General features: G+C 42.5%; 1 protein-coding gene across 1 annotated transcript in view; it reads right to left on the bottom strand.

Annotated features, from left to right (window-relative positions):
* Positions 1 to 299: 299 nt before the first annotated feature.
* Positions 300 to 14,904, bottom strand: part of LOC105384679 (N6-adenosine-methyltransferase subunit METTL3) — a 33,620-nt gene continuing 19,015 nt past the window's right edge. Inside the window, exons 2-14 of the mRNA XM_048628151.1 lie at positions 10,274 to 10,454; positions 8,738 to 8,871; positions 5,465 to 5,556; positions 4,863 to 4,989; positions 4,355 to 4,568; positions 4,087 to 4,172; positions 3,660 to 3,758; positions 3,240 to 3,283; positions 2,480 to 2,580; positions 1,967 to 2,114; positions 1,443 to 1,554; positions 1,069 to 1,135; positions 300 to 687 (exon numbers count right to left, since the gene is read on the bottom strand). Coding sequence (XP_048484108.1) covers positions 561 to 687; positions 1,069 to 1,135; positions 1,443 to 1,554; positions 1,967 to 2,114; positions 2,480 to 2,580; positions 3,240 to 3,283; positions 3,660 to 3,758; positions 4,087 to 4,172; positions 4,355 to 4,568; positions 4,863 to 4,989; positions 5,465 to 5,556; positions 8,738 to 8,871; positions 10,274 to 10,386 — 1,464 coding nt within the window. The 5' untranslated portion in view covers positions 10,387 to 10,454 and the 3' untranslated portion in view covers positions 300 to 560. The remainder of the gene's footprint in view (positions 688 to 1,068; positions 1,136 to 1,442; positions 1,555 to 1,966; positions 2,115 to 2,479; positions 2,581 to 3,239; positions 3,284 to 3,659; positions 3,759 to 4,086; positions 4,173 to 4,354; positions 4,569 to 4,862; positions 4,990 to 5,464; positions 5,557 to 8,737; positions 8,872 to 10,273; positions 10,455 to 14,904) is intronic.

The raw sequence follows: 14,904 nt of genomic DNA, 5'->3' as shown, positions 1-14,904 counted from the left end.
ATGCGCATCTCGAGCTATGCTATGTATCGATAGTAGGGAAACGACGGGTGCGGCGGCATACTGTAGGTCTGCTCTGCACATACATAGCTACACCACTCGCGATGGTCCATAGCACATATCCATAGCACGCATCCATAGCACACATCCATAGCACGCATCATTCCATACAAAAAACATATCTTAGTTGAATCCGTTTCCACCAGTGCTAAGCTATGTGCACCAATTAATATGATTGGTGGATATCAAACGCATCCATAGCATCGTAGCATAGCACATCTCTGGTGGAAAAGCACCCTAAACCTTGTAACAAATCCATAATTACACTTATTACGCACGGCTCAGCTATTTCCGCTTCACGGTCCCGCTATCGACGTAGATAAACGTCACTATATCGCGATTCACCATGACTGTGATTGATGAAATCTATTTATTGACGTCGATAATGGGTCCGTACGCGACAACCCTGGTCGTTTAGTAAATCCATAATTACACTTATTACACACGTCTCTTCTTGTCAGTCAGCCATTATATAGTTACACTTATTACACTCGTCTCGTCATTCAGGCCAGGCCGGCGTCTGAGGGGGGAGGCGCCATGCAGTTGCCATCGGGGTAGCGTTTCTTGAAGGCCGCTATCAGGTCTGGGTCCACCAACCTGACGCCGTCCACTTGGTTGCCTAGAGTTATCCTGGAGAGGGAATGCTGATTGAAGCCGTGTGTGTACTAGGCTATATGCTAATAATACAAGTGGTAGAGTATAGCCCCACGTCTAAAATATATTGAATAAACAGGCTGGCTTGGTAAATTGGCGTAAATGCTATAGAGACATTAAAACTGGTAAAATATGGTTTCCCTGAAGTGATTAAGCATGGGACAATCAATACAAGTTAGTATAAAAAAGGAACAAAAAAAGTCATGGTGTTATTGTCCAAAGCATTAAAAGAGACCCAACTCTACTCAACCATTGTGGTCAATTAAGGCCACAGCGCCCACTGGTTTGTGTTGCAAAGATAGAGTTGTCGGACGCTAGTGAATTCGGGAATATTTCGCAATATGTATAAAAACTTACCAATTAGGTTGAACGTTGTGTGGTCTTCCGAACAGTTCTATCTTCCTTGTGCCTGGACTCAGCCTCTCTGCAAAAAATATGAATTTTAAGATTTTAACAAATAACAAATGCCAGCCAATGAGGTATAGATTGGCTCACAAAACTTGCTACAATGCAAGGGAATGATGATCTAGACTACTAGAGATATAGAGCGCAGAAACGTGTAAACGCAAAACTATGGATACACAAATTTCGGCACGCGTGGTTTTCATAGAAATGGGTGCATTTGTGCTATCATATCTATCCATAATAGATGTATGAGCCCAATACACATAAAGTGCTGTAGTTGACAAACACACTTATTTTGATTTGATTTGATTCGAACTGCAACTCACCGATTATGCCGTAGATCTCGTCGGGCTTGTGGCTGGTGGCGCGCACCTCGGCCACGATGACGTCACAGTCCAGCCCGCGGTTCAGGTTCTCGGGGTTGCCCTTCATGCCCACCTGGGTGATGGAAATGAGGCTTTAGAATATAAGAAGCATGGATCTCAGTGAGATTGGCCGAATTTTAAATTGCAAGGAGATGTGTTATAGAATGAAGTAGGAGTAGGAGTCCTGACGTTCTGATCTTAGGTAAACGCAATTAGATTACTTGTATCCGCAGTAGCGATGAGGTCGAGCGAACGCAATTAATAATCTCTGACAAATGCAGCCCCTCCATAGATAGATAATACTTTATTGCACACAAACACAGAAATTACAAAAGGAAATCCACAACGTAGACGATGCAATTAGTGGCCTTATTACTAAGAGTAATTTCTTCCAGACTACCTCGGAGACAAGTCTCGTCACCGTCGCTGGCACCAATTGTACCTAGAATATTCGGCAAATAAAGTGTAGCTGCAATTCTACTGACCAGACAGTGCTCTTTGCCGTGGTTGAGCCAGTGGCCGGTGCGGCCGGTGCGGATGATGCGCTGCAGCTGGTTCGTCTTCACCCAGATCAGCTCGTCCACGCGCTGGTAGCCCCACAGCTTGAGGCACTCGCGCCCGAGCTCCATCGCCCTGTGGGGGTTAAGGGTGTGTTAGATCGTTTGAGAGCTGATACTTACCGAATTGTAAGGTTACTTGTAAAAAATATTCTAGAAGGCTCTAAAGAATTTATAATCTTGTCTGAGGATATTCAGGCTCTCTACGGAGTTTATAGTGACTGACGCTACAAAGCTGCATGCTATGCGGCTCGGCGCTGCCTTATTATTCGTTCATTAATCTATCATTTTTTATTCTTATATGAAACAATGGAGACCAAGAGGACGAAGTTTTATGGAGCTCATCTGCCAAACACCTCATCTACACGCATTATGTGGCCTAATCCAGGCGACCCATAAGAAATCCATTGCTCTGTGGCGTGACAAAAGAGTCCATATTACCTGCCGGTGACCCACAGGAAGATGAGGCCGGCGTCCTGCAGCTGCGGCACGCCGAGGCAGCGCATCTCGTCGTCCGACATGGTGCCGTACGGGAGCTCCATGTGGAGTCCACGGGCGAGCCACCTGTAGCCCCGACCACCTACTATCTATAGATGTGTCCAGACCACTTACTGTCTATGTGTTCACCTGACTCCATAGCTGGTGAAGCTACTGTAGAGCTTGATTTACGGAGAAAGCTATATAATCTACACAAAGTATGATCCCTAAACCCTAACAGAGAAATCCAAAGCTTTATTGAGCTCAATAGCTGACGCAAAAAACCCACCGTAGAGCCAAATTTACAACCAAAACCATAGAATCAACATGCACTCTGGTGACACGATGCATGAAAACTGTATGGTATTGGTAGTAAAATGGGCTATTTTGTAGCTCCATTGCTTAGTTAGTTACACATGGTACCTGTCATGAAAGAAAAACAAAATGGCCGCCGTTTTATTTATGCTGGAAGAATGATAAGTAAGGATTTAGAGCGCGTCCTTGCAGCATAGCGCGCAAAAAACAGCGTCGCGTTCTTTCGTTGCAGACGCATTAGAGGCCAATTGACTCCCAAAACCCCTAGCATCATCTCCTAGGTCTTAGTCTATGTCCTAAGCACTGACCTGCCGGTGACCCACAGGAAGATGAGGCCGGCGTCCTGCAGCTGCGGCACGCCGAGGCAGCGCATCTCGTCGTCCGACATGGTGCCGTACGGGAGCTCCATGTGGATGTCCCACGGCGGGTCCGCCATTATCACGGAGAATTTGCCTGTGGGACGCCGTGCAAATAAGTTGAAGTCTCCTCTGTTTTGAGCGGACGGTGGGAAAGGATGCTTGTTGCAAAGCTGTTTTGTTTTTGTGGACTGAGCGACATGTGACTAGCGTGGTGACTAAGTCCTATCGATAGAGGCATTTTGATTATAATCAATTTAATTTATGCAGTGTATGCTAGATATTGGGCCTAAAAAGCCGGCTATCGTGGCAGTGGGCTGGAATGTGTATCGAGGAATCCATCACTATGAGGGTAGTTTTTTTTTAGTGGACATTAGTGACAAGCAAACGTAGCGTGGAATATCCACCAGTCCGCTGGACTGGTCAACAACAACTTCAGAGAGGTCAAAGCAAGCTTGAAATAATATCCTTACCCAAGAATGTCATGTCTAGATATCTGAGGTCGCACTGCAGCCACTGCGGCGGCGTCAGAGTCAGTACACCGCTTGGATCCTTCGCTACCACAGTTGAACCTGTAAAGATCACTTCCATTGCAACACAGCCAACATACTTTAACACCCTCCATTACGCTATGCCGTAGACGGAAAAAAATACATGGAAGCGAATACCAGAGAGTAGCCCCATGAAAATTGAAATCATATTGATTCATGTAGTCTCGTATAAATTAGGTTATGAAAACATAAGGTTTTAAGTCTGTAAGCTACATAAATCTTCTGTCATCTGTTTCATCACTTTCAGCTAGAGTAAGGGAGAAATGTTGACCAAAAAGTGGATGTAATAAGTTATGGTAGGTAGATAATTAATGTCACATAACGGAAATCTCTCTCTAGATAAACTCACCATTTTGTGAGCTCTTCTGCGGCACTTCGCAGGTTTTACTTGCATTGGCGTTTGGGTCCGTGTTGTCCACTTCATAGTGCACGTATCTAAAAGTAACACTTAATTAATCTATGTAGCTAGATATAATAATGCTAGGCCCGCAACTAAAAATCTCCAAGCCAAGGCATTGCCAGCAATTGGGACCGATCGAGCGTAATCTTAACAAGAAAACCCAACTCAAACAAAAGAATAAGTCCTTAAAACAAAAGCCATTCCAACCCTAACTCACTTGCAAGTGTCCATATGGAAGCACGTGTTCAGAAACGAGCAGTCCCCAAGCGTCTCGTCCGTGTGGCTCTGGATGATCTTCTTGAAGTGCAGCTTCTTGCAGCTGTAGGTTCCCTCATTCTCTTTCCCTTCTTCTGGGGTCTGTTTGTTGGTGTTGAACGCACGCACGCATTCTGAGCGGGTGCCGTGCGGGCAGAACTCCATGACTTGCGCTCCTGGGAATAGGGGTGGGTTTTGAGTGAAGGAGTTTGGATTCCTGGCACTCAAAACTCAAATAGCTTATGCGGGTGCTAGGAGTCTGACTGATTAGGGATTCAGCTATTCACGTTTGCCGTAAGCAGCCGGTAGGTGTGCATAAATGCCACTAAGTGGAAAAGCCGTATACTGCTAGCGTAGCGCGATGACACTTTGTCAGAAGAAGTCGGATATGTGGAGGATCCTAGATAAAAACTAATCCACATTGACTCTAGCGACACAACAGGTCACTGTCTTAAACTAATGGCACTAACCTCCCTGACTCTTGAACTTGTCAGCCAGTGACTTCTCCTTGGCCGTGGGCTTGCTGAGCAGGTCCATGATTTCTTCACCCACTCGCTTCACAGCCTTCTCACGGCTCGAGGGCATCGCCAGTAAGGACTGCAGGGAAAAATGGAATCTGAGGTGGAGGGAATAAGGGCCTGTATGCTATGGCCAGTGGGGAAGAAAACCAAGTGAAACTTTGGCAGCACAATTGAGTATGCCTTTCAGGTTCTGACCAATTACTTTGATACGGAGAAAAAAGGCGACTGAACCAATCAATTAGAACTGGACAAGCGGGTCTACTCGACAGTGGCGACATCTGGAATTAGCTTTGCGTTTTCAATCACTTGCATAATAAGCTCGAGTCAAAAGGCAAGGGCACAACCACAGATATAGATAGCATAGATGCTGCCAGTGATGTACAACATACAATTATTTACATTTATTCATAATTCATGGTCTGGAAGTTTGGATCCTTTTGTTATGGAGAATTTATAGCTTTGACGTACAGCAAATGAATAGGTATTTAAATTTATTCATAATTTCATGGTTTGGCCTTTTGTTACGAAGATTATAATCTGAAATCTCTTACCATAATGTCTGTATCACCTTTTGCTGCTTTCTTGTCCTCTGTGGTAGCTTTAGAGACTTTTGCCCCTGGGGCTTCTTCTACTACATCGTCACCTATAAAATATATTGATTAACAATGTGTTCACAATAAAATCCTTATGGTGGCCATATACATATACACTACGAGAAATCGTTATTACACATAATAAGAATTTGGTATAAAATATTATAGGGCAGGTCACTATAATATTTAAGAAAAATGCGGACAGAGATTATTACAAGTGCAACACTTCATGAGAGAACGCTTATGTCTAGAGTCGACCGAGTTAGGTTACGATACTTACTCAGTGTAAATTTTTTGATAAAATTTAATTAAATAACCTTCTTCAATGGATTACAAGTAGTATAGGAGACTTATAAATACAAAACTTATGAACTAATTGAGCAAATTCAGGTGTGTATTGAGGTTTAAACCTTCGACTATTTAAACATGAGCAGTGTACACTACGAATCATTTATCTTGTCTTTTACTTGACTTTGACAAATATTCAAGTCAAGATACATAATTTCTAGTGTAGGTACCTAATAATCAAAACGAGAATACCACTAGTCACTAAAATTAATTAAGCCACCAAGATGGGCCCTCACGTCCGTTCACACATACGAGGGCTACACCGAAAAGATCGGGAATAGAATACTTAGGAATAAATTAGAGTGAAACCTTTTTGGTGTATCAAATGTAGTGTTTTTAGGGTTCCGTAGCCAAAATGGCAAAAACGGAACCCTTATAGTTTCGTCATGCCCGTCTGTCCGTCTGTCCGTCTGTCCGTCTGTCACAGCCGATTTACTCGGAAACTATAAGTACTACAGTGATGAAATTTGATGGGAATATGTGAATATGTGTGTTGTACAAAAATATGACACTAAATAGTAAAAAAAAGAATTGGGGGTGGGGCCCCCCATACATGTAACTGAGGGATGAAATTTTTTTTTCGATGTACATACCCGTGTGGGGTATCAATGGAAAGGTCTTTTAAAATGATATAAAGTTTTCTAAAAAACATTTTTCTTAAAGTGAACGGTTTTTGAGATATCAGCTCTCAAAGTCGTAAAAAGTATGTCCCCCCCCCCTCTATTTTTATAACTACGGGGTATAAAATTCTAAAAAAAATTGAGGTGATGCATGCTAATTAACTCTTTCAACGATTTTTGGTTTGATCAAAGTATCTCTTATAGTTTTTGAGATAGGTTGATTTAACTACGGAACCCTTTGTGCGCGAGCCCGACTCGCACTTGGCCGGTTTTTTATTTCAAACATAATTCCATTTTCGAATTTTAAAAAAAGTAAAAAATAAAAGAGTATTGACCATTTCAATTTGACAAGTCGGTGTAAAAAATGGAGCTTTATTACGCGGGAACATTTCCGTGCAATAATTTTTCACAACTTTCGTCGAGGTTTATCTCAAGAACAATGTCTCGCCGAGCTTGTTTCTATTTATAAACTTGAAGCACCAAGTAAAACGACTATATATCGTTGGTATTCTGAGTTTCGCCGTGGACGTTCCTCTCTTACCACAGTCCCTTCTACTGGTCGGCCAAAAACAGCGGTAACACAAGATAACATCGATGCTGTACGCCAGTTAATAAAAGAAGATAGACATGTGACATACGAGCAGATTCGGGCTTCTCTCAGCATTGGTATGACAGCCATTCAAACCATTTTACATGAAGAACTGGGTGTCAAGAAGTTAGTTTCGCGCTGGGTGCCCCACCGTTTGACCGAGGAACAAAAGTCGGCTCGTGTTAATTGGTGTCGATCTGCTCTGCAACGGTTCAATGGAGGCAGTTCAAATGCTGTCTACAATATCGTCTCTGGTGATGAATCGTGGATTTATTCATATGAGCCCGAAAGAAAACATCAATCGGCAGTTTGGGTCTTCGAAGGTGAGGTCAAGCCAACAAAAGTTATTCGCTCACGCAGCGTGTCGAAAAAAATGGTCGCTTCGTTTGTATCGAAAACTGGCCATGTGGCTACGATTCCATTACAAGAACAAAGGACGGTTACTGCTGATTGGTACACAACAGTTTGTTTGCCGGAAGTCGTAAGAGAACTTCGTAAAACTAACCCGAATCGTCGTATAATCCTTCACCACGATAATGCAAGCTCTCATACCGCTCGCAAAACAAGAACGTTTTTAAATATGGAAAACGTGGAGTTGATGGACCATCCTCCGTATAGCCCTGATCTGAGCCCCAATGATTATTTTACATTCCCAAGAATTAAAGATATGCTACGTGGTCAACGGTTTAGCGGCCCAGAAGAGGCGGTCGAAGCTTACAAATCAGCTGTTTTGACAGTATCCACTTCAGACTGGAATTACTGTTTCAATGATTTGTTTAATCGAATGAAAAAGTGCATTGAATGTCACGGAGACTACTTTGAAAAACAATAAAAGTAAATAATATTATGATATCTTTGTACTTTTTTCTATTCCCGATCATTTCGGTATCGCCCTCATATCACATGACAAACAAATCTCTCTTGCGCTTCTAATCAAACAGTCTCAATCAAAGCACTTGCCAAGCATAAAAGAGACTGGGCACAAATGTATGGAAGCTGGGACCATCACCAATAGAAATGAGTGATACGTAGTTGAAAAGGTATTTTTTGCAGAATATGAACAACGGAAGCGCTAGTCCTGATTTACTGTCCAATTAGAATAATCGTACCTTGAAAGTTTTTTATATTTTATTTCTGTAACTTTAATGTTTTTGTTATTTTTTCACATTAATTTTTATTTTTTATAACAAAATGATAATTATTCATTATAATATTATTTTTGTTTATTATCTCAGTAAGTACAAGCAGTTGAAAGTAATTTCTCCTATTTTAATAATACGTGTTTACGTGTATTACACCCTAACTGTCATCAGGAGATAGAGTGCAATTCCATAGAAAAATACTTCCTTCCGACGAATATATTTCAAAATGGACAAATTATATGGATTTGTCGTCATAACATTTTTTTGCTCACTTGAAAAGAGCTATCCAACGATGTATGACTCATCTTTATTGGACATAGGTCCCAAAACGCCCATTGTCATTTGCTCATTCCAATCCAACCATGAAATCCCATCTGCAGCTTCCTTGGCATATACATAACACACACGCACATTCAAACGTCTGTTTCTAGCTAAAGGAGTTTTCTCGTTAAGATCTTATTATAGATATATACGGGACTTATTGTACCAGTGTATACCCGGCACACGCTAAGTCCTCTCTGACGTCACATACCCTTCCTCTTCCCACCGCCAGCAGCCTGCGCCTGCTCCTCCAGCAGCGCCGCCAGCACGGCCGCCAGTCGCCCCGACTCCGCGCTCAGCACCTCCACGCCCAGCTCCGACGAGCCCTCGGGACGCTCGCGGATCCTGGAGACAACGCCAGGGTTGAGGGAGAAGTGGTATGGAGACATGGGATGGTCTAGAGACCCCGATGCCACATATGATGACAAATAGGGGAGACCCACGACAGGGTTCAGACAAAGCAGCAGTTGGCAGCCGCCGAAAACACAAAGTTGTTTTTTTTTTGTCTCTGTGTCTCAAGCTGCGTACAGACCGGCCCAACGAACGCCAACGAACGGGCTTCGCTGGGCGTTCGTTGGGCGTTCGTTGGGCCGGTCTGTACGCAGCTTCAGGAAGTTAAATGCAGTTCACTAAGGTCAGGGGACGCCCCGACTCCGCGCTGAGCACTCCGACGAGCCTTCGGGACGCTCGCGGATCCTGGAGACAACGCCAGGGTTGAGGGAGAAAACGCGAGGGTTGGCAGAGAAGCGAATGGTCGTGTTCGATTTATGAAGTTCCTTGTGACAAGGGATGGTGGATGTGAAATGCAGTTCAGTAAGGTCAGCGTTCCGGAAGCTCGCGGATCCTGAAGACAACGCCAGGGTTGAGGGATAAGCTGCAGGTCTTGTTCAATTTGTGAAGTCCAGCACCTCGAGGCCCAGGTCGGACGAGCCCTCCGGACGCTCGCGGATACTGGTGGCAACGCCCCTCGCGCTTCCACCAGTATCAGCGAGGGTCCGGGAGGGAGAAGCTGTTGGTCTTGTTCAATTTATGATGTCTCATGTGATAAGGGATGGTGGATTTTAGGGTGAGCGAGTAACTTCCCCGCCCCCCGTCCCCGCGCACACTTTTCTGCCGCGCAAAACTCACAAAATTACGCTCGTGTGGCCTCACCCTTAAATGTAGTTCAGTAAGGTCAGCGTTCCGGACGCTCACGGATCCTGGAAACAGCGAGGGGGTTGAGGGAGAAGCTGCAGGCCTTGTTGGAAAATCATCATCATCATCATGTCCTCCACACCGTATCCGGTGACGGCGCCTCTTGTATGTTTGATCCGGGTTGTTGTTTAGTATAGTAGAAAATAACATAGTTATAATAATATTAAAAGGCACTCGCCCGAAGGGGCGACAAGCCTGCTTTTTCCCAATGTAACAGAGGCACGAACGTTATGCGTATCAAAGTTACTTAAACTTACCTCAAAATACATTTAAAAAAACCTCCTGAACATACTTGGTACATTAATATAGCTTTGTTCCTGTAAAACGCCTCTTGAATCTACAAAGCGTGCGTCCGCCCCGCCATCTTGAAAATCAATAACATTTCCAACAGCCACCATCTTGTCTCTAGATATTACTTACTGCTTAAAACTCACGTAATATAAAATGTGCGCCATATTCATTCTACAAAGCGTGCGTCCGTCATCATCTTGAAAATCAATGACGCACGAACCATCCGCCATCTTGTTTTTAGATATTACTGCTATAAACTCACGTGATAAGCTTCTGCGTGGCGAACTTGTGCAGCGCGCTGGTGACGATGTCCGCGTCCACGTCGCCGAGCCCGGGCAGCAGCGCCGCGCCGCGCGCCGGCAGCTGTAACTGCATGTCCGACAACACGCGGAGAAGGCGGACTTCCAGCGAGACTGAGGGCACTGTCGGCTTCTCTGTCTTTTCTACAGGGAGGGAAAGAGAGGACTATATTAATGTCAGGTTCGTAGGTATTTACGATAGCAATAGCACATGCAGCGTGATTCCAGCGAAGACGGCCTGGACTGTCGGCTTCTTTGTCTTTTCTGGGTGGAGGGAAAGAGATGAAACGATTAATGGCAGATTCGTACGATAGCACGCGCAGCAGGCGGACTTCCAGCGAGACGGGGGGACTCTGCTACAACGTCGGCTACTCTGTATTTTCTGGATGGAAATGGAGAGATACACAACACACACACGCACTCACGCCTTGTACTAATGTACTCCCTTGCGGGGTAGGCAGAGGTGCATTGCTGCACCCACTTTTCGCCAGAGTGTTATGTTAGTCCCAATGTAATAGGGGGCGGGCCTATTGCCATTTTACGGGCACATCCAAGACCCGAGAACAAATATCTGTGTTTAAACAAATATCTGCCCCAGCCGGGAATCGAACCCGGGACCATCGGCTCAGTAGTCAGGGTCACTAACCACTACGCCATTCGTTCGGTCGTCGGGAGAGATACATAAGTACGAAAGAATAGCAGGTCTTTATGTCCTATAGCACGCGCAGCAGATGGACTTGTAGAGAGGGATGGGACTATTGCCTACTAGGAATTTTCTGGATGGAGGGATAGAGATCGTTGGTTATTAAGAACATCCATGGAGATACTAAATGTCACGATCGGGTTACCAATGCTATGGTGTCAGAATAAACACACATTCACTAACATGCAATACAAGATAAGATGAAGGTTTTTAAAGCACCTGTTGATGGTCAACTTGTTGCATGTGCTTTCATCAAATCAAGACGTTCAGATAATTTAAGATATGTAGATAATTTAGAAGACTTCAAATTGTACTAATACTTGATGATGATGACCTTCGCCCCGTAGAAGGTTGAATGGTGGTCCATTTATAAAGTCTTAACGCACACTTAGGGTCTCAGCACAAGCGTAAGGTAAAGGGATCGCCTTTTTTCTGTCAACCAGGCGTTCGTCTACTGGTTGACGGAAGAAAAAGGTGCGATCCCTTTCGTTACATTTGTCGCGCACATCACAGCCATCACAGGAGCTCCATCGATCCAGCCCGGGAATCCTTAGGTTTCAGTACCGACGTCCGATAGTCCGATGTCGTCCTTCATGACAAGTACTCGTGAGGTGAGAATCCATCTAGTGCCATGTAAAAACATTATAGTCGGAGAAGACATACGAATGAAGTTTTAAAATTTAATGAAAGGATACATAAATAGTATTACCTACCCCGCATGGTATGTATATTTCAACACTTTCACGCACCTATTAATGCAGATGAGATAGAATATTATTTTGAAACGCATTTTCCACATTTTGAACATATGCATCCGATAAGTTTAAACTTTTAGAACACTTTTGTTACTCAGATACGAACGACCAACAAACTAAAATATTTTGGTTTGCTGAAGGTGCACTGCCCACGCCGTCAACACTTAGGGCGTCTAGATAGGTTTTGATTTATGGATATCTACGCACTTGCACTGCGCAGGTATCGCAGCTGCATCGATCTGTCTGAATTTCCAAAAATAACAACAGGACCATTGATTTAAAGTGCGCATGACGGCGCCATTTTGGACGCCTCTATGTTTTACAAAATGGCGCCCATTATTGATCGTTGGCAACAAAGAATGGAGAGACAAAGAGGTTTCAATGAAGCTTGTGTCTTATTAACCTACCTTATATTTATAAAAGGAAAGTTTTATTTGGCCATAGGTACTAATACCTGATACCTTATGCAAATCCAATCCAGAATATAAGCAGTGAAGTTAAACAGCATTGTAAAAGTATAGTGAGTAGTAGTAGTTAGTTAAATATACTTCGGTAGTAACCGAGGCGAGGATTTGACACCGCAGGATGGACATACAGTGTGACAAAAGAGGTGACTCAATTAATGTCAGGTCCTGTGTGAAAGCACTTGGACAGCACGCGAAGCAAACGTCTCTGTCTTTTCTAGGTGGATAGAGATGTGGTTGGTTATTGAGGTGTTCCAATGAAACTCCATTAAATAATGTCAGGTCCTTTTATCTAACTGCTCGCGCTGCAGATGGACTTCTTGAGCTTTCTCAATGGGATGGGATGGGACTGTCGGCTTCTCTGTCTTTTCTGGGTGGAGGGAAAGAGATCGTTGGTTCTTAAAACACCTGTTGATGGCCAACTAGTTGCATGTGCTTTCATTGAGCGTAGCATCAGATAGTAAAAGTAACCGCCTAAACGACATAATATTCGACGAATACGGGCAGATGATGATTGTCACACCATAAAAGGTTGAATGATTGTCCGTTTGTAATGTCTTAAGTCTTAACGCACATTTATCGCGCACGTCACTGGAGCTCCATCGATCCATCCCGGGAATTCATAGAAATTCGTATTGACGTCCGATGTCGTCCTTCAGAAGTAGGTACTCGTGCCATGTAAGGGCATTATTGTCGTAGAAGACATAATGCACAAAGGTTTAAAAATTAATTTGTCTGGTAGAGATTGCTATAAGCAATAAGGCCGCCTTTTTGTACTGTTGTTATTTTTAAGTTTTATTTTGTATTGATTCCGTTTTTTTGGTGCAAATAAAGAGGATTGTATTGTATTGTATTGTATTGTATTAAGTATACAGAAATAGTTGTACCTACCCCGCATGCTATATTTCAACACTTTAATGCACCTATTAATGCAGATGAGATAGAATATTATTTTGAAACGCATTTTCCACATTTTGAACACGTATTTCGCAAAATCTTCCGATAAGTTTAAACTTTTAGAACACTTTTGTTACTCAGATACGAGCAACAAACTAAAATATTTTGGTTTGCTGAAGGTGCACTGCCCACGCCGTCAACTCTTAGGGCGTCTAGATAGGTTTTGATTTATGGATATCTACGCACTTGCACTGCGCAGGTATCGCAGCTGCATCGATCTGTCTAAATTTACAAAAATAACAACAAGGCTGTTGATTTATAGTGCGCATGCCGGCGCCATTTTGGACGCCTCCATGTTTTACAAAATGGCGCCAAATATTGATCGTTTGAAACAAAGAATGGAGAGTCTAAATAATAAAATACTCGTTATTGCACACAAAAAAGTACATTCATGTAAGCAGAGTTTTATTTGGTTTTACAGCAAAAAGTTTTATATTCATACCTGATAATGGAAATCCAACACCAGCTACAGACACTTTCACATTACGTAAGATATATTGCGGATAACGCATGCTCGTAAGAATCAAATAATAGTTTAGGATAAACTTTAAAATCACTTTTGGGTAGTTATACAACATTTTAAAAATATATTTGAAGAGAAAAAGATTTATTTATTAGGCGTATTTATTTTTGTTTGGTGGTAAATGTAGCGAAGATATGATACCGGTGAGTGCCTGAAAATCACTGAAAGTAAATGAACCGGGGGTTACAATATGTGAACTTCATTGCGCATGACAGAAGACCACACGCCCACCAAACAAAATGGCCGTTAGGTTTTAATTATTACTTTAAGAACAAAGTTATCGTAGCACTTATCTTAACGCTGCCACACGCTGCCAAATGAACAAACTTACGCATTTATTACGTACGCGATCTACAGTGTACCTGTTATTATAGTCAGTTCATCATATTCTAACTGTTTTTAAACTATTTACAACCCAGATTTATAAGAATAAGTAATATAATAGAAGTAATATTCCTGAAAGTAATGGCAAATTTAAATAAGCACAAACATCTTTACACAATCTCTACAATAGCAGCCATGTAGGGCAACCATATTTAAACGACATACAATGAAAAATCTTCCGAAAGATTACATTTACTTTCTTGACGAACCAATCTTAGTACATTGCACAAATAACTTGAATACACGGTGCATAAAACAAAACGAAACTATTAAATTGAAATGAAAACAAGGTACTCAATTAATAACATAGGAATATGAAAAACTGAAGTTATGCTTGTTACGGATATACGAGTATATGAGTAGTGTAATATTGGGCATTCTAGATCACTCTCAGTCGCTTCGCTCCTTCGCTCGCTTCGCTCGCCGTGATCCAGAATGCCCAATCGGTTTTACGTTCGATATCTAATAATTGTCTCTTCCGTTGACTTACTAAATGATCTTATTCATATACAGGGTGCTTTTAACTTTACATTACTTTGAATATGTATTTAACTTTACTATGAAACAGCTCTTTTATTTTTCCTGATTTCAGAGTTGGTTCCCATAATTAAAGTTATACAAGTATGAACTATGTACATTCACCTGCCAACGGGGTGACCACTAATAAACAAGCATTCTGTATTTAACATAACTAAATACACTGGGTAACATTACTGCCTTATTTCCAACAGCAAATATATGGTTATAGGGCACCATGATGATGCTAGTATTAAAAATATACCAAAATTACTCACCGATATAAATTTTT

The sequence above is a fragment of the Plutella xylostella genome, chromosome 20 (assembly GCF_932276165.1).
Source record: "Plutella xylostella chromosome 20, ilPluXylo3.1, whole genome shotgun sequence".
NCBI classification, from domain to species: domain Eukaryota; kingdom Metazoa; phylum Arthropoda; class Insecta; order Lepidoptera; family Plutellidae; genus Plutella; species Plutella xylostella.
This window is presented reverse-complemented; position numbering and strand designations above follow the sequence as displayed.